Source organism: Leguminivora glycinivorella, chromosome 6 (genome assembly GCF_023078275.1).
Source record: "Leguminivora glycinivorella isolate SPB_JAAS2020 chromosome 6, LegGlyc_1.1, whole genome shotgun sequence".
In the NCBI taxonomy this organism is placed as follows: domain Eukaryota; kingdom Metazoa; phylum Arthropoda; class Insecta; order Lepidoptera; family Tortricidae; genus Leguminivora; species Leguminivora glycinivorella.
In genome coordinates this window covers 7,365,362-7,389,990 of record NC_062976.1, presented here as the reverse complement: position 1 = coordinate 7,389,990, position 24,629 = coordinate 7,365,362, and the positions used below count along the sequence as shown (strand labels likewise).

Sequence of the window (24,629 nt, the reverse complement as noted above, 5' to 3'; positions counted from 1 at the left end):
TCTTTGTGGTTTGTCGTGTGTTCGATATTCACTCGGGTTGTTAGACTTGGAAGAAAGAAACTAATACTCACGAAGGCACACGAGATAAAAAAAGCTAACGCCGTGTCTTGCGTGGGCGACGGTCGCGCGACGGTCGCGCGACCGTCGCCGTCGCGTCTCATACTTCCATATCGATAAGGTTTGATTTCGTATGCGTAGCATCGTCGTCGCGCGACCATCGCGCGACCGTCGCCCACGCAAGACACGGCGTTAGTCGCAATATCAATGCGCGATATAAATAAACAATATTATGAACTAGTTTTTAGAATTCGCCAAGTCTGAGAATCGAAAATACAACTCAGAAATCATTAGAATACTGTTCCATTCTGTTGCGGATTCTCAAACAATTTAAATTTTGTACCGCACAATGACTTCCCAAACATCAATATTCTACCGCCATCGTCTCATCTCCGCCACAGAGCTATAAAACGCGCCTGCATACAATAAAGGTGTCTCGAAAGCTTTGTATGCTAATCCACCGTGGTCTGCGGATCTTGAAACTATAATCATCGGATTGACGACCTGCTTTCGACACTAGTTGCCAAGGAAAGGGCAAGTCGGAATCTCTCTGATGTCAACACAACAGTCAGTTAAATTTGTAAACGCTTGTCGCTTTGTCACCAGAAATACTACGTTTTGCGATTAAAATATATCTCTCTGTAATGTAAGGCTAGCTATACAATTATGCATTTAAATTATAGTACTGTAGTCCACTACCTAATAAATTTCCCGAACATCTCAAGAGGTGCTCGTTATACTATCATAATTAACTCAAGTACACGTTTATTACCACAGATACGGTTGTTAATTTGCGCCCAGTAAACTCCTACTCGTAATCAGTTGAAGAATGCACGAATATAACTAGAGCCAAACAAATATGCGCACCCAATATTTCATTAGTCATGCTAATCTTGGCAAAGCGCGAACACGTATTGGGGTCACATCTCACATCACATACGGTGTTTGGTTAATACCTCCTGCAAAAGTCAAAGTATAATCTGTTACATATTCTCGGTGGGTAATTTTAAGACAATTGTTCTATCAAATCTAAAAATAAGAAATGACACGGTCGCGTGCGCTCGTCTTGTCTTCGCCCCCCTGCGCGGGCGCAATGAGAGGGGAGCCCCACGCACGTGCTATATTAGAATTTCAAATCGTGTCCAAATAAACGACTAAGCGCCCAAGAAAATATCGTGGATGTAGGTAACATTTTTAAACTTGATTAAAATAAACGAATCAGTGTGAATTTATTTACTGTTACACTAAAAATCAATAAACTGCGACTCATAGCGGCACGTCCTAGCAGGAATTATCGGCTCTTCTTCGTAACGATCAAAATTGCTCGTATCTCCCGGAGTCTTATACTTTGGTATAAACGGAGGCGGTGTTCGACAATTCAAAATGGAGTCCCATTCTATTCCCTTAAACCAAGCGTGATTTTTGAAATCCAGCACACCATTCCTCATCATTCCGAATCTTTTTGTTATATCAACCTGCAACGTATTTCGGATCAAATCTCTTAGACTAGAATTAAAACTCGATGGGCATCTGTATTTTCCGGAGACAATCTTTTCGTATGTCTTCATCGGGTCGCTCGCATAAAATGGAGGATATCCTGAATTCATTTCGAATAACAAAACGCCGAAAGACCACCAGTCTACCGACGCGCCGTAGCCTTTACTCAAGATCAATTCAGGTGCTAAATATTCAGGTGTACCGCACAGAGTCCAGGTTCTGCCATGCACTTGCTTACAGAATCCAAAGTCTGTTATTTTTAAGTAGCCTGTTCTGTCTATCATTATGTTTTCAGGCTTCAAATCGCGGTAGATAAGATTGCAGAAGTGCAGATACTCCAGTGCTAAGATCACTTGGCTGGCATAAAACTTCGCTAAAGGCTCCTCAAACTTGTGCATCTGTCTCAGATGCATAAACATTTCTCCTCCAGGCACAAAAGGCATAACGAAATAAATATAACTGTTATCCTTGTGGCTGAATTCCATCGATACAGTGAACGGGAAGCGTATAGCCTCCAGTATCCGTTTTTCGTTCAAAGAATGTTCCACTTGTTTCATTTTGACTATTTTCTCTTTGTCAAGGACTTTCATCGCATAAAACCTGTAACTTTTAGAGTGCTTTAATAGCACTACTCTACCAAAAGCACCCGTGCCCAGCGTTTTTATTTGTTCTAGGTCTTCAAAGCACATGTTGAATGTGGGTTTTTTGCACCATCGTTCCTCAAACTCTACTCTTAACTGGGTCATGTATTGCGTATAAAGTTTCTGCTGTTGCTCTGTGTATCCACTCTGCACTTCCGATGTACTGCCGGTTATTTGCGACACCGGTTTGTATGCCACTGAAGAAGCTGCACTTTTCCGAGAATACATGATTACCTATATTTATATTTCGTTGATACAATTGACGTAATACTACGACATTTGGCTTGTGGCCATCGAGATTCCAACTGTACCTAAAACGTCTTTACTTTGCTCGTATATCTCCTAAATCCCTCAGTACTGGCAAGCTAATCTTGTTTTCGTGTGAGCATAAATACGAAACAAATTGTTTATGGAGGTAAAATTGGGATTTCCTTAAACAAGTGACGAAGGGGAAAGCTACGTAAATATTTCTCTTATTGTAGAGATGGAAAGTACGAGGGTGCATAGGGGCGAGGGGTGAGGGGTGAACGAACTGAGGGGGCAGGGGTGGAATCAGCTGTGTCTGGGGTGACACGCCATGCGGCAGCGGCCGTCCCGACTGGCATATTGATCAGTGCACGTGAAACTCATGTTCCACGAAACTTTCTGCCCCTTGTAATCAATAGCGCCTGTCGAATCTAAATTGTAAAAGGTATGGGTGTTAACTGTAAGGGGAAATAGACCAGAAAATATGATTCAGTGAGTGAGGATAAAACTGAATTCTGAGACGAGATGTGATATGTCTGTTTAGAAGGTTGATGGGGACAGTGATCTAATGATCTTCGAAAAAAAAGAACATACGATGCGCTGACTCAAAATGGGTTAATGTTTCCGACAAGCGTGAGATAATGAATGACTTGATTGACTTCAATTATCATATTTCACGTCAACAAAACTGAACGACATATATTAACGAGCAACAATAGAAAACAATTAGGAAGAGCTCGCACTCGTCCCTAATTCGATTGAGTTATGATACGAAACGGTTGACCCGCGCCATTTGACGGCGATAAGTGTGTTGGTTTAGGCTGACTCGTTTGCATAAGCCGGTCGTAACGACTCCGTCCTCTCTGTCTATGCCAGTATTTGATAGGCAAATGCCAAAAATATTTGCTATTTGTCGATGATACTCACGTTTTTCATCTAAACACCTTTGATTTACGTGAGCTGGCGTCAAATGTCTATGATTTTTTTATAAAGTAGCTAATAAATCCCGCCATATGTTATGTGCTTATGAATGGATTTCTCGATTTAATATGTCTATACGCACACTCCGCACTCTCTTCTTCTCCAACTTAAACATTTATCTTTTTACTTTTTACTCGTATTCAAGTTAGATTGAGTTGAACACATTAAGTTTATAATACTTACCCAAGAACTATAGTAGGTCGAGCAAAATAAATGGCACGCACAGCGTTCGTTATTATACCGTTATTCTTACTCGGTCACATACAGCGCACCAATCGCCTCAGACCATTTTTTATTAGGATGACGCATTATCACTAAATTGACTGTATGTTGATGATTGTATGTGAGCCGCACGTTTGTAGTACTTACCATATGTTCTTCGAAGAATTTAAGTAGCTCTACGTAAACACGAATACACGTATTGTGTTCTGGTAATCAATATCAATACGCTGTTGTAATCATAACTTGAACGGGGGCATACGATCGGGCTCGATAGATAATAGCCGATCAAGTCGCGCATATGCCAGTGCCAATAGTGATTAATGTCTTGCCTTATAAGTACGCATTCTCGTATAGCGAGCGATTATGGGGTCCATGGCCTGTCAACGGACCAGTCGTGCTTCGATGGTAATTTGATTTCGATATGACTACGTGGTAATTGCAATACGATGACTGAACATGTTGTAACATACCACATCTCGGACACTGATGACTGAACATTCTAAGCTTGTAGGTAACGCTTAAATACAGGCCGACTGTTCGCTTGCAGGCGGTAACTGATGAGAGGGGGTACTTTCAAGGCCATACTGTACGATAGTACTTTTATTATACTGTGATTCGCTTGCGGTATGATGATACTCGACTTTTAGATTCGCCTCGACTTTAGATGTAAATAGGTACATTACATTCATAGAATACGAAATGAAAGCTGTGTAGTGGCCCTAGTGGCCGTCGTGGGTTTTCTGTGTTTACCGATGTAAGTTGGCTTGCTCTTGAATCTTGATTACTCGTGTTCGATATATGTTACCTCAAAATTCGTTTAAAAAGTGGCAACATTGTAGTGTGATGCCATTCAAATCAATATGTGTGAGAAAACGGGATGTTGCCACTTTTTAATTTATACCTAGTCTTTTTGGTCAGACTGATGTATCCAAGAAACTGAACGCGCATATCGTATTAAGCCTCTACTAAAGTAGGTTCGTATACAAATCCTCTACAGTAGATCTCGGCGCCAGCCTAGCGTGTGTGCGATTGTCCGTCGAAAATTGAAAAGATATTATTAATGGATTGGTCAGCCGAGCCCGACCGCAATCATTGCTCAAATGTACGGTCGCGCCGGTCAAGGCTGTGGAGGCCCGCAGTCTTGCTGCGTATCTGCAGCTTGGCACGTCACCAAACATTGGCGCATTGCTGTTCTTAAGATCGAGATACCCCATCTGAGATTATAACCAGAGTGTTAACAAGCACAAGAAAGTCTAACCATTTTTTGCGAACCAGTGTTTGTGCGCTCTAAGACCACGTATCATTTTTGGCCAAGTCACTGTTTTGCTGATTCGACTAGCATGCACTCGGCAAGCAACAAGAATATGTCGCCAGCTGTCAAAATTACGTTGTTTACTGATATGAACTATTCAGTTGGCACGAGCTGTGTCTGCGTTGTTCAAAATTTCAGACGCTCGTGGGAAGTTTGTGCAGTGAAGACTAAACACCTCAAAGTTTAATAGCATAATGTAACACCAACTTCATCTTACAATTAGTCCTCAGAGCTAGACTAACTAAGATAATTAATGTCCTTAAATAGATATACTGCAGCGCCGATCTTTAAATGTCACTCACGAACTTTTAAAGCGTGTTTATTTTTACCTTTCCGGTACGTGTGTAAATAGTAAGATATTTAGTTTGCTTTTAAAAAATAGGCTCGTTAGAGTTGCCATACCGACGTCGGTTACTTTTCGAGGACGTTTGGTCAACACAAAAACTAGACGGGCAACTTTGGAACGTCCGATGACAGTACGTTACGTGCATATCAGCACATGTTTTTAATTTAAAAGAACATGACGTCAATAGGAGCGTAGAAAGTAACGTACTGTTTATTTCCCAGTCTATTTACGTTTCCCCTGTCTGTCTGACATGATGAAAATTTTAAGAATGAGAACAGACATTTAAAGTGCCAAGTTCTTGAATTTCTCATGGATTTCGCGAGAGATGGCCTGAATAATTTACCAAATGAGCTCGAAAGTGCCCTGCGACCTTTAAACCGTTACGTCGCTAAAGGTTTCTTTAATCTCATTGAGTGCTCGGAGCTCATATACATTTATTAAGGCCAAAGTTCCTGTGTCGTTGGAAAATTGATGGGTGGATCAAATGGTATCTGATAAATCACTTAGCTGTGAAGTGTTAGCACGCAGCTGTGTTATCGGGATGGTGTGTTTTATGTATGTTTGACACTGAAGTTGAGTATCTTGAAAAGTTTTTATCAATGATAGGATTAGTCGCTGCTGGGTCTTATCATTTTGCTCCTCCTTTCCTTCTAAACCGTCTTCAAAATAAAATCTGATATTTTACAAAGACATAACTGCCGTGTCCAGGTCGCTAGATAATTACAAACTGACAATGATCTATTCTAAAACGACCTTCGCCCTTTACGCAGCGTCAATCAAAAGTAAGGGTATTACGTCAACGCTAATGCCCTTTTACCCATCCCTTCATCAAGTATTAATATCTCACCTTTGCATCAGGTAAAAGTAGCTTAGGGTTTAGATCAATATTGTTTTTTAAAACGGGTGACGTAAACGGGGATAACTATTTCATATCCTGTGGTGATGCATCACATCGGGGATATCTTTTTTAATTACAACTCAGATAGCTTGATAAATTTTGGGCGCATGTAAATACGGGTTGTTTGTCACTTAGGTTAGCGCGACCTTGACAATTTAAAATAATATGTTTAACCACATGTTCCATTTCAACCGAATTAATCTGATACAATCAGTCAGAAACACTACATAGATAAGATGACAAAAAGTGTGAAGTTAGTTGTGAACCACATTTGATTTGGTTTGCGGTATTTTTGCCAAATGCTAATACGCCACACCAAACAGGTCTCACAACTCACAACCTGTACCAGTTTTAAGTATGAAAGTTCAGAGCAGCAATCAGAAGCAATCTTACCAATTAGTCTTGTATCTCGAGAATGGCACAGTGATTTAATACTTAAAACCTTGCCATATATAATTATGCCGGAGTATTTCCGTCGGATATCGTAAATACAACTTGCGAGATGCGTGACTCATGCCCAGACTCGGCTGAGTAACCTCTAGGCCTATGTTGTATAGCAACAGAAGAGACAAATAGTTAAAGAACGACTGTTCAAGCGTGTCAAAACCTTGCACATGGCATCAAATACTAATCTTTTTTAATTACTGGCCGTCTCTTGATTTGCAGAGAGATCGACATGATTCTCTAATGATGTCCTTCCTCGTGCTTGTGAATTGTATTTTGTCAAATTATTAACAGTTCATGTATTTCTTAGTTAATTTGGTATGAAATAGTCCTTATTTTTTGATCATCTCTAGTATTAGCTAAGGCAATGACAGCTTATGAAGTGAATGAGTTATATAGGTCAGCCAGTCTATTGGACTAAATCTGATAGTAAACAAGGGCACCATATCACTTGCGTCTATTACACCAACTGCTGACAACGTTAGAAGAAATCTTGGTATTATTTTCAGGAAAAAATCATCATCATCATATTATTTAAGAGCCAGGCTCTTGTCTGTGGAGTAAGCGCCATTCCGTTCTTTTCTCTGCCGCTTTTTTGAGGTCCTGATACGTCACTAGTCACTACGTTGGTCTTCTCTTTAAGTTGGTCTAAATTGTCTTGCTTACATATCGGAGAGATGTATAATATGCTTCAATGAATATCGTGTCAGATTAAGATTCAATTATTTATGAACAGATCATATATATTATATATCCATATCCTTATGCTTCATTTGCAATAAGGAGAAATTTCTGACGACCTTCTGTGGTAACAAGCCCCTTAAACTAACATGCAAAGGATTTGAAGGGCGTTAAAGCTGCATTTCCCGATGATGTAACACGCCCGCCGAGCTGTTAATTTTAACTGGAGCGAACGTAAACACCGGCCACACATCAACATGGCCTACTGCTTCATTAGTATCGAATTTGTTTTCCATTTCACAGGCCCTGTGTAAACCGTATTAAATGGGGCAGCCGATAACGTCCAATACTAGCGTTTGCTCGCTACTCTGTATATAATTCTTCGAATTGAAATGTAAAAAGCTTTCGTCTCTGTAGGCAAAGTAATCCAAGATTCTTTAAAGCGAGTCCAGTGGGATGAGTTCTATCGTCAGATCACCTTAAGAAACAAAGATGTCAATCATCCGAATGATCTCATGTTATCCTTGTTATCAGATAGGTACTTTTACTTGAATAAAGTCGTGGTCAGTGTAATGTTTAACTCTGTGAATAATAAAATAATTATGTCTTGCCACATTGCCTTGTGCACGTGTGCATAAATAATACATATAATTATGTACATACCTTTATTATTAATTATTAGTATGTAATGTAATCACAACGTACGCATTATAAGTTCGCTTTTTCATAAAATAATGTCTTATGATAGCATAAAAACACATCCCTCTAAAGCGCTTTTAAAATATCTACAGTTTCAAGCCATAATTATACCAGCTTTTTCAGGGTCGACGTTCCCGATCACCGCATGAATACTGTATCTGTTTACTCCGATCCATTAATTCTCAACGGCTTCGGTAAACTAATCTGCGGTTATCCACTACAATTAAGGGCCGGTTGCACCAAACCGTCTGTCTCCGTTAAAGGGTTCGTTAAATTTTATTGTATGGGAAGTTTCATAGACGTCTGCTGCGTGACGATGATGTCTGTCAAATGTGGTTGATGCAACTGGCCCTAAGATATTAAACGAGCCCCTAGAAGGTTCACTGTAAACCATAAGGTTTCATTAAGCTGTCACAGACAAAACCTTGTTCAGACAATGTCTCGTTTCTTCAGCAACACACACACTCGAAAGTTTCATCAAGTCTGAAGTAGTTGGACCTCCGTTCATTGTTCAAAGGCGTCTCGTCATTAATGCTTAGGAGGCTGCCTTTGTCTTGTGCTGGAAAAGGACTCCTTTATTCAACCTTTGAATTCTCTAGGGCCTGAGCAAGTTCTTTGGGAATCCAGTATATTGTGACCTCATGGTCGTAGTTATGTGTAGTTTATTCGGTTTTCCGCACCGAGTGCCTAATTTGCGTCTAATTGAAAAAAAAAAACATACATGATGTTGGACGGCTTTCTTCTAGTTGCCTTGCGTTTGGTAAGTTACTGGAATTATCACATATGAAGCAAAATGTGTCTTTTTTTCTCTAAAACAGTAACTAGTGTGATTACTCCAGAAATGAAAGTGTGCATTTATCATAGAATAGGCTAGTTTCCTATACTTAAAATAAAATATTTTATGCAGTGAACGAAATAAAGCACGAAATTAGAAGAAATATATGAACAGTAGTTATGTTTAAACATAATTTTTATTTAATAAGTAAAAGAGAAAGATATAAAGTAAATGAATTGACCGTGACGTCACTCCTCAGTATTTCATAGTAATTCCATGTTAGCAAATCGTTTTGACAGTTCTTAACAAGAAGCTGATAGCTTGACTAGTAGGAAACTAGCCTATTTCCTGACCCACTAGTTTTTACAAATGTGGTCGTGTCTCTTGGGGATTATTAATGGTATAGCCACAAACAAGCATTAGCGTAATTAAATTACGGTTTCAGTTACATTTAGGTGGTGTTTATGCAAATGAAAATTCGTAATTGTAATCGGAAATATGTTTTCAATAAAGTAAAAGCGGTTAAAACTAAATTCTCTTAATTACATAATTAGATTTTTTATCAGAGTTATCGAATTAGGTCATAATTAGACCTACTAGGCCATAAAGGAACCTATAACACAAGCTAACTAGGTTAAGGCTAATGTAGGTTTCACGTTGCACATTTGCCATGATCAGAAAAGCTGTACAGTACGTACTTACCGTTTAATAACTATGAACGGCTTGTGTTTTTCTTTAACTATTGCAATGGTACGGCACATGTCTCGTTTAGCCTAGAATCCACACCGTGTAAGCGGTGTGAGTTCAATTAGCGCTTAACTGATTTTAATTGAATCCTAACTAGTTTCTTTACTTATATAAGAAAATCTCTAGGACCAGCATTCCATAGAGCTGACATTGACTGCGAGTCAGTTGAATCATTCTACGCAACTGTTGTGGTATTTCCTTTTGCGACTTGCGGTAGCGTTTTTTCTTGTTTCCTGTCATTTATTTCTGTTTAGCATTGTTTTGAATTGTTATTTCATTTTGATAAAGCTTAATCAGCGCTAAACTAGCGTTGCTAATATGAAAAAAGTGACAGAGTTGTACCTAACAATTAATATTAGTTTATGATAAGGAGTCGATATAATTTTTACCCATTATAAAAACGTACAGTCTAAAATAAGTAGAATAGAGAAGGTTATGTAAGTTATGTTAATAACATACGTAATACAACTGTCACCTTAAGTAATCAATATCTGGGCGACCGAGCTTCGCTCGGTTCTGTTTCGTATCCTTGACCTGTGTCGCCATCTAGTTCGAAAATAAATAGTACCTACATCGATCAATCGAAAGAACTCTCAGTCTTAACAACACAACTACTCCACACGAGATGGCGCGCGTTTCGTCACAAAAGCTCAGAGTGTATTTTTCTATTCGTGTTAGCCTTGACCTGTGTCGCCATCTAGTCTTTGAAGTAAATAATACTTACATCGACCGAAAGACTTCTGTCTCAACAATACAACTACTCCACACGAGATGGCGCGCGAAGAAAAACGCGTGAAAACTCGAAAATTCGCGTTTTCCGGGACCTAAGGATATGTTAGATCGATTTTTCACCCACGAAAACCCCCACATAACAAATTTCAGCGAAATCGTTAGAGCGGTTTCCGAGATCGTCGGTATAAATAAATAAATAGATAAATAAATAAATAAATAAATATACAAGAATTGCTCGTTTAATAGTATAAGATTTTGTAAAATTTGTTTACCAAACATTTGTCTGATGTAAATTGAAAGAGTAGAATTGTAAATATCTCCATTAAATGACAGACACAAAGTAATAACCGATATGCGCTAATAGTATCACAGGATTGTGTTGCCAGCATTATGCCAATAATGCGTAAATTATACAATCCCTAACAAGTCTTCTCGTAAACAGACATTATTGCGGTTGGGATCTGTAAGACGATCTTACCACAATCTCAGCGATGTCAACGAACCTATCACTGGTTTATGTTATTGTATTGCGTGATCATTTATCTGGCAAGGAGATTATGATTTCATACCCAGCATAGCCTAGACATGAATTAGTACTTTGTTTCTTCGATCATCAGAGAAGAACAGGACCACATAGTCTGAATAAGCTTCTGGTCACTGGCAGTATACCAAAGCAAGCAAGTGTAGCTTTTGCCTCGTCGAATACTGTATTCATTCATACCTGCTGTCATTTTTGGCTGGAATGAAATCCGAGTAATTCTAGCTAAAAATCACTTAATTTTAAATTCATGTTAAATAAAATACCTACTCTTACCCTAATGTTCTTGTGTAAGTACCGGTCAACTATAAAAACTTTATCGGCAACCCCTTACAAAAGTATCAATAACTTATATAAAGCGCAATAAGTAAAGCGTTCAATACAGTTTGGTCAACTATTTCACGGCCACCATTAAAGCAAACTCGTAAACTTATACGTCGCTATTAGGGATTGCAGTACCGGTACTGTTTAAAAGAACCGGGATTTTCGGTACCGAAGCAATATGGAACCGGGATTTCCCGGGATTTTCGGTACTTTCGGGACTGGTCAATTTTTTTCGCTTTTTCAAATAAAACAACATATTTTTTGGCATTTTACATGTTCGTATTATTATATTACTATAACCGAACCGCACCGCCTTCGCTCGGCGTATTATTTTATCTGCCTTTTTTATTATAATGAATCGGGAGTCGGGAGAACAAGCAAAAAAATCGTGAAGAATTCCGCCTAAACCCGACTATCTGGCAAACATAGGCATCAATGGTTACCGTTACAATACATTGCTCCGATTAAGCGATCTGCCATTACTGGGAGATGTTTAATCGCTTAGTAAAAGAAATAAGACAAATACTATTAAAGAAATATAATAATTGATTATAGACCGGCAGTAAAATCTCACAAAACTTCCCAAACATGTAATTTGAAGCAAAGAATGTGAACTAAAGGAAACAAAACATTTGAGATGGTGCACTATTTTTTTGCTAGTCAGAGGGAACGTTCTCGAGAAAATTAGTCATTTTCTGGATATTTCTGTGGAATACCGTAATACCACATTATATGTAAACATTTTTTTAAAGTTAAGCATGTTTATAGCAGTTATCTTTAAAAGTTAGACATAAGCCATTGCCGACTTTTTTTAGGCCTATATTTATGTATAAAAGCGACAATTCCACCATATATTATTTTGTTATAAGTCGATCGGTACGTACGGGCAGGGTTTTCAATTGAAGCTCTTAAGCAGCGTGATTTTTACCGACTTTTAGCACATATAGTCATGTTTTAATAATCAATTTATAATAACAATACCTTAAACATTCCTCAAGATTCTCAAGAATCACTTTATTCATACATAGGTGAAACACTCATAAATATCCGTTTAGTAGTTCTAGTTTTAACCGTTTTATAACATGCAGAGAAATTAGTCAAATGAGAAATGAGATTGAGAGAGAAAAAATAAATACACAAATTAATATAACAAACCTTTACCAAAAATACATAACTCGACTACTGATATGGCTAGTGGGGCTAGCTAGGGTCCTAGGGTATCGCGGTAGCAATCTAGCCATGGCTGCCAGGCTGCCACTGCCACCCGCTATTAAATAGTGATTAAGCGCGTGTTACTGTACCTATGCCTATTTTTTAACTGTTTAAATAATATAAACAGAAATAAATACATTTTGTATCAAAAAATGCCACTGAAAGGTATTTCCCGAAAGTACCGAAAGTACCGGGATTTTTCAAGTTGATTTCCCGGTTCTTTGCTTGGCCAAAAATCCCGGGAATTCCCGGTACTTTCGGTACCGGTATTTCCCGGGAGCAAACCCTAGTCGCTATGCCACAAACACGACCCCAATTTCTTTTGATGCTTCCCCTTACAAGTAAGTCCATAAATCTAATAGGATTACGCTTATGGTTTCCAACTTAATCTTTGAGCGTATTGTGTGATTTGTGTGTTATTCAAATCGAAATTTTAAGTCTCAGGGAAACCATTATTGTACCGATTTCCGATATTGCATACTTCGTTATCAAAGATCTCAATGCCAGGAACTGTCCAATTGGGGTTCTAGCGCTAATAACGAAATTTCGTCTGGAATCGGGCGTGTCGGTCGTGTCCTCTTCCTTTCTTTTGGCCAAAAGTGCAAGAGGGATAAGTAAAGACAAATAAACGAACGACTGGTTAAAAAAAGACGGTTCGGGGTTATTTTTAGGGTTCCGTAGTCAACTAGGAACCCTTATAGTTTCGCCATGTCTGTCTGTCCGTCCGTCCGTCCGTCCGTCCGCGGATAATCTCAGTAACCGTTAGCACTAGAAAGCTGAAATTTGGTGTCAATATGTATATCAATCACGCCAACAAAGTGCAAAAATAAAAAATGGAAAAAAATGTTTTATTAGGGTTTTAGGGGGTAGGGCTGATATTTTTTTTCATTCCAACCCCAACGTGTGATATATTGTTGGATAGGTAGTCAAAAATGAATAAGGGTTTACTAAGATCGTTTTTTGATAATATTAATATTTTCGGAAATAATCGCTCCTAAAGGAAAAAAAAGTGCCCCCCCCCCCTCTAACTTTTGAACCATATGTTAAAAAAATATAAAAAAAATCACAAAAGTAGAACTTTATAAATACTTTCTAGGAAAATTATTTTGAACTTGATAGGTTCAGTAGTTTTGCCCGACACGCTCTTGGCCGGTTTTTTTCAAATGTCGATCAGTTTTCAACTTCCTGCTGTTTGCAAATTGCGATGGGAATACATATATAGGAGACTTGTAAGTCTACCAAAATTAATTGAGAATTTCTTTTTGTTACAGATTTATCGAAAAATCGCTTCTGTGAAGTGCCTGAAGAAGTGACGACGTACATTTTTTTAGAAAAGTTGTTGTTATCTCAAAATATACTAAGGAATCTACCTGATGCAGTCGGCGGTCTACAGTCTCTCACATTCTTGGATCTCAGGTGAGAATTTATAATATAGCATAGTAATATTATCGATTGAAGGTAAATCTTTTGAATAATTGAGGAGTGTCTTTTCAAATGGGGTTATTTTGGTAAGCAGTTCATAGAGAGATAAGTCCGTTTGAAAACACAGTCTCCAAATAAGTACTACCTACCCAGAAGGTTTACCTACAAAACACTACTTCTATTATGAAATTACATATAATATTATTTTTTTGTTATAAGTACTCCTTTCATGCACGGGAGGATAGTTTACGTTTGTAATAAAACACTTACGCCGCGTCTTGCGTGAGCGACGAACCCGCGACGGCGACGCGATGCGATGCGATGCGACGAAATCAAACCTTCTATCTCTATGGACTTGTCTTAGGTGGGCGACGGAACGCGACGGCGATGCGACGCGACGAACTAGCGATGAACATGCGAATGTTAAGCGACGCGATGCGACGCGATGCGATCAAACCGCTGTGTTCATATGGGAGTGTCTTGCGTAAGCGACGGCCCGCGACGGCGATGCGACGCGATGCGATGGCGATGGGCGCGCGATCAAGCTATTTGATTTTTAGAAGCAAATTCAATACGTAGAGAGGTCGGACTAGAGAAATAACGATTGATTACTAGTCTCACATTTCATTCTTTATATTTTCTTATAATAAAAATTCAAAATATTCAAATTAACATAAGTTGACCAAAGGAGTAATGTGTCTAAAAAGTAAGGAAATGACAACTTTTGTAACTTGTATTGACAGCCTTTGATTATGTGCACGGTGATACGAGATTGTCTGCGTAAAATATTAAAATTTAAGTGTGAACTAAAAATATGAAACACTAGTGCGATGACCTTACGATATATGTACTAGCACTTGACTTTGGTGAATAGGATCACAAAATTAACTAGTTATTACAACGGGCTCGTAGCCTAGCGGTTTCGACGTCTGGACGCCGCGCCAGCGATGTGAGTTCGAACCTCGGCTGAGGCGTGCTTTTGCAGTTTTATTTTTGTTTCTTTTTTTTTCTATTATTTGATTGTTTACTTTTTTCTTTCTGTAAGAATCTTCATTCTTATTTTTATTTTATTTTTAATAACTCCGGCTTTTATACTAACAAGGAAAGGTACCCATACAAAAAAATATATAATTAGACTACTCTTTAAGGGGCGTTCATTGTAATTCCTGCGATTCCTGCATTTATTGTAACTCTTAAATAATAATATTATCCTAAACCAGAACTTCTTGTTGCCATATAAAAAAAAATACATATAAGACATACCTTTGTGTCGATAGATATTTTTTAAAGCACATAAAATTCGAATAAAATACACTGCTGACACGGGCCCGCTCACTGCTCAGGGTGGCTAGCCGAATGGCACAATCGCTCACGAAACGCTCACGAAACGAAGCGCTAGTAGATATCTGTAGATATGTCGGAGAAATGCCATTCGGCTACGGGGCCTGGCCCCGTAGCCGAATGGCATTTCTCCGACGCCAAACGAAAGCGATACGCCGCTGGCTCTGTCGCGCCAATACGCAAGCGCGATAGAGATAGATATCTACTAGCGCTTCGTTTCGTGAGCGTTTCGTGAGCGATTGTGCCATTCGGCTAGCCACCCAGTTCAGTCTGCGCCCAGCGCTCATAGACAGTGGACCTACGTTCGATAGCCCGGCGCACCGTGCTCTCGTAAGCGTAAGCAGCTAGATAGTTCTGAGAAGTGCTGTATAGGTACTGCGACTAAACAAATCTTGATCCTGTTGGTGGCAAACAGGCATACGGTCCGCCTGATTTTTACACATGCAATTTTATCCAAGAAACTTTACTTGAAATCTGATGAGAGTTTGAATTATTATTATATTTCGGGACCAGGGGACCGATTTTTGAGTCTCACGCGTTCGAATTCAGAAAATTGTCACTGAAAATACTAAGCAATTCACTGTTTTCAACCGGTATTTTAGTGACAAATCCCATATGTGAGATTCAAAAACCGGCCCCCAGGATGAGGTGGTTTTCATGGTGGAGTCAGGATATGGTCAACAAAACTGCTATTTTACTCATAATAACTCCACTATGTTTGGGCTTATTACATTTGGGCTGATGAGCAGCGTCGATCTCGATGATGTCCAAGGTCACATGATCGAGCCAGGAAATGAATAACAGAACTGCTATTCTACTTATCGTAACTCGACCATGTTTGATCTCATTAGCCGGGCCAATAACACATGTAATTTTTTGCACACAGCTCAGCTCTTTGAAACTGTTTATTTTAAGTTACTTACAATTAGTAGGTACCATATAATAATAATATATTCTTATCTCTTGTAAACTTTACAAAAAAGTTAACACATGAAACCAAAAGAATTGTTACTAGCAATTAAATTCAAAACTATCAAGATCATTCTTGCCTGTGTGTTGCGTTACCGGTGGCTCGCGTACCGAGCGCCAACGCCATCTATCAATGGCTATTTCACGAAATTGATGAACGCTCTAAGGAATAAGGGCTCTTAGTGTAGTGGTTATGCCAGTCGACACTAGATGGCAGCATTAAAAAACACTGGGTTACACTGTATACATGACATTTTTTCATTTCAACATTAAGTAAATAGCATTCGTTATAAGTAAATAGTATACGTTAATTCGTCGCTCAGTTTTGCCGTGAAGGACGGACAAATAAATAGACACACACACACTTTCCCGTTTATAATATTAGTATGGATTAAAATAAACATTAAGTTAATAAAAACAAAATGCAGTATTATTGTGTGCTACTTAAAACTTTCCTTGTTAGTATAAAACCCGGAGTTCTTAAAAAAAAATAAGAAAGTAGAATCTTAGAGAAAGAAATAAGCAGGTAAACAAAATCAAATAATCCATACTGATTAAACTGGAAAGTGTGTGTGTGTCTGTTTGTTTGTCCGTCTTTCAAGAGAAGCCGCGAACAAAAGCTAGTAGAACATAAAAGAAAAAAGTAAATAAAAATGCAAAAAGATTGCGTGAGCCGAGATTCGAACTCACGACACCCATGGCGCAAACGATTCCACCTAGAAGTCAAATCCGCTAGACCACTTGCACATTGTGAAAGACGGCGAATCTTGTGATTCTAATCACCAAAATGCTAGTGCCGAAGTTTTGCGCGATGGATACGCGATGACCTTGAGCCATCGCCGTCGCATCGCGTCGCATCGCGTCGCGTCGCGTCGCGTCGCCCGTCGCTCACGCAAGACGGAGCGCTACTGTCATACATTTATTTCACATGTATTTATTGTGTAACATAACTAATATCACTTAACAAAATCACCCATTAAAGTAACTTGCGAATGTACGAAATAATTAATTAAAACTAGTCACGAACATAAAATTAAATCAGTTTGTTACCGCGCGCGGTATTGTAGTGAGCATTTTGCAATACTTGCATCAACTCCATCTTTACATTCAACCTGAACTCTTCAGGTATGGCCTTGAAATGAGGCAGTAAAGACAAGAAGAATAACTTATCAGGGTCCTCTCCCTCCTTTACTGGCTGCAGATCAACATTTGCAAACATAAATTCCTCAGGCGGCTTGAACTTTGTGACTCTAGTAGTAGCTGGACTCTCTATAGTTACATCGTCGTCCGAGTCATTAGATCTAATATCCTGGTTATAATTTTCTTCCTCTTCTGTAGTATCCTCTTCTTCTCTAGTTGCTTGCTGCTTCAAGATCTTTCGCCTTTTCTTTACCTTGAACTTAGGTCCCTCTTCGGAATCGCTGGTTGCATTTTCTGTGGGTAAATCCTGGTCTTTGAGAAGAAATTGAAGTTGTTTGCAGTATAAATACGGGCGTCGACTTCTACTGGGGTTCGAGATGTACTTCTGGAAGCAGTCGCGAATGCTTTTCCATTTCTTCTGCAGCTGTATTTCTGTAACGAGATAATATTGATTTCATTGAAGTGCTTGACAACGCTAAGCCGATCGATCAAACTGTGACTACCCAAGTCCCAGTAGACATCGCTGTAATTGATTGATGCGTCTAGGAGTCAAATTGTAAATGTAAAACGCTTTGGAAGATATGAATATGCAAAATATTCAGACTGCTATTCTATATTCGCTCTTTTGTTGTCATTGTTATTAAAACGGAAACGAAGGTCACCGTATTAAGTCATGTGGCATAAGGTAAACATTTCTTATAAGTACTGAATTCAGTACTTAGGCAGTTGCTTATAAATTACGTTATAAGAAGTTTGCTTTAAGTCCTAACATAACTTTTGTTTGTTTATATTGCACTCAAGATTCCCGGCGTTGTTTACAATATCTATGTACGAATCGTATGATACGTGTAGGTATAAATTGCGTCTATGCGGCCCAACCCGCTACTGTGAAGCAAATGTACTCTAATGGCCAAACAGTGAAAGAAAATTGATTCTTGTTTCTCTAAGTACAATATATAGACTGGTTCGCCAATTTCACCATATGCAAGCTATCGATAAAGTAAAAAAGCGGTATAATTACCTAGCTCGCGCATTTCGCTCTTCGACACCTTGACGTTGGTTTGCAGCAACTCATTAACGACTTCATTCCACAGCCTGTGCCTCGTATTCTTGGTCCTGTACTCCACGTTGTCGAAGTCCCAAATGCCGGGTCGTTTCTTAACCTCCTCTATGAGGCGTTCAGGGTCGTACTCAAACTGCATAGTAAAAACGCGCGAGTTGACACACGGGCGGGCGACGGGCGACTGGCGCGCGGCGGTTGAATCGCCAAGATGGCCGCGGCTTGCGCGCTAGGGTCCCCAAAATTTGTGTAGTCCTTGAGTAGAATCTGGAGACAAGAATTAATTATTATTTAGATATACTGAAACACACAAACACATTTTTGATTTTGACAAGATCGTTTCGGTCGTTTTGACGGTGTGTCAGACTACATCAAATTAATAGTTATTTTGCTATATAAGGGGGCAAAGTTGTATTTTAACGCAGAGTGTGTAATTGAAAAACGAGTAAGTGAAAGGATTCTATAGTTGAACCACAAGCGAAGCGAGTGGTTCGAAAATAGAATCCTGAACTTGCAGTTTTTCAACACACGAGAAGTAAAATACATTTGCACCCGAGTGTAATACAAAACTTTTCCCCTCACTACAGCGAGGAAACTACAACGCAAAAATGCGTTTATCACTGCTTCCAGTAGTTCCACAGGTGGTAAATCATCTTTATTACTAGAATCACCTACTTTTATCTATTTAAAAACAGTTAATTTGACTTTATTCAAGGTCAAATTAATTGACCCACTAGTGGATAAAACGCGTTTTTACCCGCTGGTATTAAATGACAAATAATAATAATAATAATAATAATAATAAATCATTTTATTGATCAAAAGGTACATGGTACATGGTACAATGGCGCCCTGGAGACTGCGTTAGTTTACACTGTGTTGCAGTCCCAGTGGATGCCCGAATTACATGCTCGATTAGATAGGTATTGAAAAGAACAATTAGACTTCATTTGTAACACAGAAACGGAAATTAACATATATTACTAGGTTGGTACAACAGCATGCATAATTGTGTGAGTGTGTGTGTGTGTGTGTGTGTGTGTGTGTGTGTGTGTGTGTGTGTGTGTGTGTGTGTGTGTGTGTGTGTGTGTTTGTGTGTGTATGTATGTATGTGTGTTGTGAGTACGTTTTTGCTTAATATCTAGTAGTTGTGTGCCTATAATCGTACTAATCCTAACACCCGAATAAACCTTCACTCAATAGTTTTTCAGTCTCATCGTAGTTCATACTACATATCCATGTCCAGATCGTCTTTTTAAAATCGTAGCCAGTTAATGTTTTTATACTCTTGTGTTTTAATTTTAGTTTATTATAAATTAACGGTGCGTTATAATTAATGTTCCGTCTTGCAAATTTAGTTTTGCATTTCGGCATGGGAACGCGTTCAATGCGCTTGTTTGATGTTGGTAACAACGGGACTATTTTATGGTGGTATCTTTTTAGGCATTGCATGATATATAATTTACGGACGGAGGGAACCATAGCTATGTTATATAATTCAGTAGTGGGATATCGAAAGGGTAGGTATAGCATGACTTTTAAAAGTGCACGCTGCGCTCTTTCTACCTCTATCATGTGGGTCTTAGCAGCACCACCCACAAGAACAAATACAGTAATTCACAATGCATTGAACTAGTGCTTTGTATGTATTGATCAGCATTTCCTTACTTGCCACAGTTCGTAGATTTCTAAAAGCGTATATGAGTTTCCGAACCCTGGATGCGACAACATGTATGTGATTATTCCATTTTAGGTGTTCATCGATCTGTACACCTAAATATTTAAGATGATCTGTACGTTTTAGAAGTGTACATGTACAATCCGTGACGTTATTCCTATTACATGGGAAGGTGTGTATTCTAAGATCAAGATCTATTCCCGGTTTGGAGGCTCCTGTCTTGCTAAAGCAAATGTAATTCGTTTTGGAGATATTGAGTGAGAGCAAGGAATCTTCCAGCCAGGAAGTGACAAGTCTAAGGCCATTTTCTGCAAGCGCACGTACTCTGTCCCAACTCTTATCATGGAATAGCAGCACAGTGTCGTCTGCAAACATGAGTGTTTCGCAGCCTACTATATTATTTTTGCATAGTCCGTTTACATATATAAGAAAAAGAGTAGGAGCCAAGGTACTGCCCTGTGGGACACCATATTCAATAGGAATCCATTCACTAGAGACCCCATTGATGCATGTACATTGCATTCTCCCTGTCAGATAGTCTCTGAAGAATTCAAGTGCAAGACCCCTTATACCAACATTCTCCAATCGGGCTAGCAGAATTGGGACTGAAACGGTATCAAAGGCCTTCTGTAAGTCGAGAAAGACCCCCAGGCATTTCTTGCCGTTATCTAAATGTTCCATGATAGTGGTTGTAAGATGAAGTACAGCATCTTCAGTAGAGGTTTTTGCTCTAAATCCATACTGGTTGCTGCCTAGAAGGGAATTTCTCTCCAGAAAGCTCTTGAGGCGCTTATTCACCAGTTTCTCAATTATTTTAGAAATTGTTGATATCAACGCAATGGGCCTATAGTTATTGGGAAGGTTTTTGTCCCCATTTTTAAATACTGGTGTAACCTTGGCTAGCTTAAATAAATCTGGGAACACGCCTGTAGAAAAGCAGAGGTTACATAGATAGGTTAGTGGCTCTAGTATAGACAGTCTACATAGTTTCAGGGTTTCGGAGGTAATGCCGTCCTCGCCTGGAGCACTACCAGACTTAAGTGATAATATAGTTGCAGAAATTTCTTGACAATCTGTGGGACAGAGGAAGAAGGAACAAGAATTTGTGGAGCTCGAGTCAGAACTTTTAGATGCCAGTTGCGTGTCGGTAGCGTTGAGATTATTTAGCGTGGCGTCAGCGAGTGTTTTACCGATTGAGGTGAAGTATCTATTAACAATATTTAAAGATTCCGTTTCATTTCGTTCAATTCCTAATAATTGTTCGGCGTGGTTTTTATTAGTGTTTAAATTACATACAGGGTGGGGCCTGTAACAAAAGCAAAAAATTAAACTGTAGGCTATACTCCTTAAACTGACCAACATTTGTTCAGTGACTTTTAAAAATTATGAAGTCTTTAAATTTTCAATTTTTCATACAAAATAAATATTAGCTTCAATGTACGCCATTATTGTTGTCATTGACGTTGTCTGTCACACTTTAGACTTAACAGAATTCGCAATACATTACCTCTTAGAAAAAACTTTCAAGGGTGATAACAATCAAAATACAGGTTATTTTTAAAAGTCGCTGAACAAATGTTGATCAGTATAAGGAGAATAGCCTACAGTTTAATTTTTTGCTTTTGTTACAGGCCCCACTCTGTATATCTTTGATGACTTTCCATGTATTTTTTATATCTCCATCATATTTTATTAGTTGTGACTCGTAGTATTCTTTTTTTAATGATTTTATTAATTTGTTACATATATTTCTGTACTTGTAATATTCGGTTCTTAACGAACCATCGTCAGGTGCTCGAGTAGACTTACGTTGCAATTTATTTCTTTTACGTATAGACCTAACAACACTTTCAGTAATCCACGGTTTCAATGGTTTCCTTCTTTTTGGTGTCATTTGTGTAGTAGAGTTTCCGTCTACAGCTGTTTTTATTTTATTTACTAGCAATTCAGCGGCAAGGTTAGCATTAGACATATTGTAGTACTGTGTCCAGTCTTCAAGAGAAAGTGATTCACTAATGGCTTTATAATTATATTTAATTTTGCGGTATGAATTCGAAGCATTCGTAGATGCTCCTTCAGAAATAGTTAGCAAAACAGGGCAGTGATCGGTTAGATGATCAAATATGTGTGTAGACCATGTTTTATTGCACTTCACCATGAAATGGTCAATACAAGAATTAGGACCTGCTGTTGGCCTATCAACCCCTGTAAGAGACCGTAATACAACATTAGTGTCAAGTAGTTCGATCCCTGACTTGTAATCTGACCTGGTAAAATATTAATGTTAATATCTCCCACAAATATCACGTTAGGTGTGTGTATATCACGCAAGATTGAATCTAGAGAGTCGAGGTACGCATCAGTATTGCAGTAGCAAGGTGGCCGATAGGAACAAACTAGTGTGTTGACTTTATTGACCTCTATAATCAAACAGTTGCCATCTTTAACTGCTGGTTCCTGTGAAAGGGAACTATGTTTGTTGTGAACATAAACAACGACTCCATCATTTTTGTTAAGTTGAATTTTTGAATAAAAGAGGTTGTAGTCAGTAATGTTGGGTGGAGCACGTGAATCAGAAGTCCAGCATTCAGTGAGTACTAGTACGTCAATAGCGATATCAAAACAAGAGACGAATAGCAGAAATTTATCTAGATTACAATTTAAACTACGTATGTTAACTGTTAGTATTGTGAAATTATCTGACTTACCAAATGATGAGTAGTCTGAAGGCTCCCTTATTTTGTAGCAGTTGGGACTACTATGTGAATCTATGTCATCCTGAAAATTATTTAATTTCGTTTGGCTATCGAATGTTATATTTGTGTAAAATTGATGCAGAAGTGCTGATCGGGTTAGGTCGTTTCATAGCTAGAACTTTTGGGTTAGAGTGACAGTATAACACTGAGATGGTTAGGTATTGTCTTGTTTTTGTATGTGGGGTGCAGGTATGTGATATTTTAGGTGTTTGGTGTGTAGGTAGAATTAGTTGCAAATTTATCACCTGTTTGTGTGTTTGTGTATATATGTATGTGTACGTGTGTAAAGATTGTATAACATTAATTAATATTACTAATCTGTAATTATAATAAATTCTAACACTTATAATACAGATACCAGTCATATAAGTAATACGTATTTCCGAGCTAGTGAGGGAAAAATATGTTTTATATCGTTTATTTTAATAATTATAATTAATTTTAATGACTTGCAAACGGATGCATAGATAAAGTGTGTTCTAATGTACTGTACACAACAAAAATATACTTTTGGCATGGATTTTTTCATATCAGGCTTTTCGATTTTCATACTGATTATTTGACCAATCCATTGTTATAATCTTATTATTTAAAAGCATAAATGCCATATAATAAAGCATCGTTTTAGCATATTAGTTTAAGCCCTAAGTGCGTAGGTACTAATTTGCCATTCAATAGGTTTCACCTTTCCAACACTCGAAGACTGTCCCGGCGGCGTTTAAAACGCACTGCACCCTACCGCTTATCGACCGACGAGCGGCGCGACGCGACCGCCCCGCGCAGGGGGAAACGACCGTTTTTTCTGCGAATAAATAACAACCGCTCGCTGACTTCTATCGAAAACGCCCGGCTAAAATAATTGATAGGAATTTTATCGTTTGACGTTCTTTATTTTCGTTGACTAGATTTGTTTTTAAATGTCACATTGACTTTTTTATTAGGCGTTGCACTACTTGCACTGAAAGTTACCGATGAGGTTGGAAATTGAAACTTTTTGATAAAATACTGTCACGTATACCTAATATTAAAAATTAAATGTGTAATGTCTGCAAAAGAAAACAGGTATGAGCGTACCGAATTACCGATGATTTGTAAGATATATTTCATTAAGCCTATGTTGAAAATTAGCATGAGTAAGGTTAGTAGTAGTGTGGTAGTAGTCTAGTACTAGCAGTGAAATCAATAAAAACTTCAGGCGCTTCATCTATAAATAATTTATTAACTTGAAATATTGAATAATAAAACTGTTTGGTAAAGGGTAGTCTTCTAACTTTTAACTGCCGACGCAAGAAGACCTCAAATTCGCATTGATGGTCCAAATTCTCTACTCCAGAATATTTATGATCGGAAACATACATGGTTTCGTACTTCCTTCCGCACCGCATTTTGTTTTGCTTTCGCTCAATAATTTTAGCAAAACATCACACCAACAACCGACATAACAGAAGTCATTGAACCCTGTCTAAGTTTAGACAGAAATACTATAACAGAGCGATTTAGGAGATTGTCCTAATAGCGTTGGAAATAAACTCTTTGCCTGTGGATATATGATGCTTTTATTGTTATGAAGTCTTGATTTAAATGGTATTATGCAGTGAACATCAAAGACACGTAAATACTTTTTTCTCTTATTACAAAGGCCCATGAATGTAAACACTAAACATAGTTTGTCGACGCCGACAGTTTCAAATAGGTTTGCGTTGGACACACTCTATAAGCTTTTCATCACCATACCACAGTTTAACAGGGAGTATATTGTAAGTAATACTGTGGCCATACTATTGAAGTTCTTTTCTTATGCGATGTTACTTTTTTTAGGGTTGTTTTGTCTCTGTAAACATGAATTAGAAACTGGTTTTTAAGCTGACATGGGGGTACAACAATGAGCTGCGTTCTCTACCAATATTAAAT

At 38.4% G+C, this 24,629-nt stretch overlaps 3 protein-coding genes across 3 annotated transcripts in view; 1 reads left to right on the top strand and 2 right to left on the bottom strand.

Annotated features, from left to right (window-relative positions):
- The window catches only part of LOC125227643 (leucine-rich repeat and calponin homology domain-containing protein), an 89,630-nt gene that overhangs the window by 18,338 nt on the left and 46,663 nt on the right, over window positions 1-24,629 (top strand). The window contains 1 exon segment of the mRNA XM_048132010.1: window positions 13,624-13,768. Within this exon segment, the coding sequence (XP_047987967.1) occupies window positions 13,624-13,768 (145 nt within the window).
- Window positions 1,277-2,425, bottom strand: LOC125227644 (cAMP-dependent protein kinase catalytic subunit 1-like). Its single transcript, XM_048132011.1, has one exon. It carries the CDS (start codon window positions 2,421-2,423, stop codon window positions 1,302-1,304), a length of 1,122 nt encoding a protein of 373 aa, XP_047987968.1. The 5' UTR covers window positions 2,424-2,425; the 3' UTR covers window positions 1,277-1,301.
- Window positions 16,996-23,421, bottom strand: LOC125227645. The gene is made up of 3 exons (XM_048132012.1): window positions 23,404-23,421; window positions 18,246-18,551; window positions 16,996-17,656 (listed from the first exon to the last, which is right to left on the bottom strand). Exons 2-3 carry the CDS (start codon window positions 18,424-18,426, stop codon window positions 17,118-17,120), a joined length of 720 nt encoding a protein of 239 aa, XP_047987969.1. The 5' UTR covers window positions 18,427-18,551; window positions 23,404-23,421; the 3' UTR covers window positions 16,996-17,117.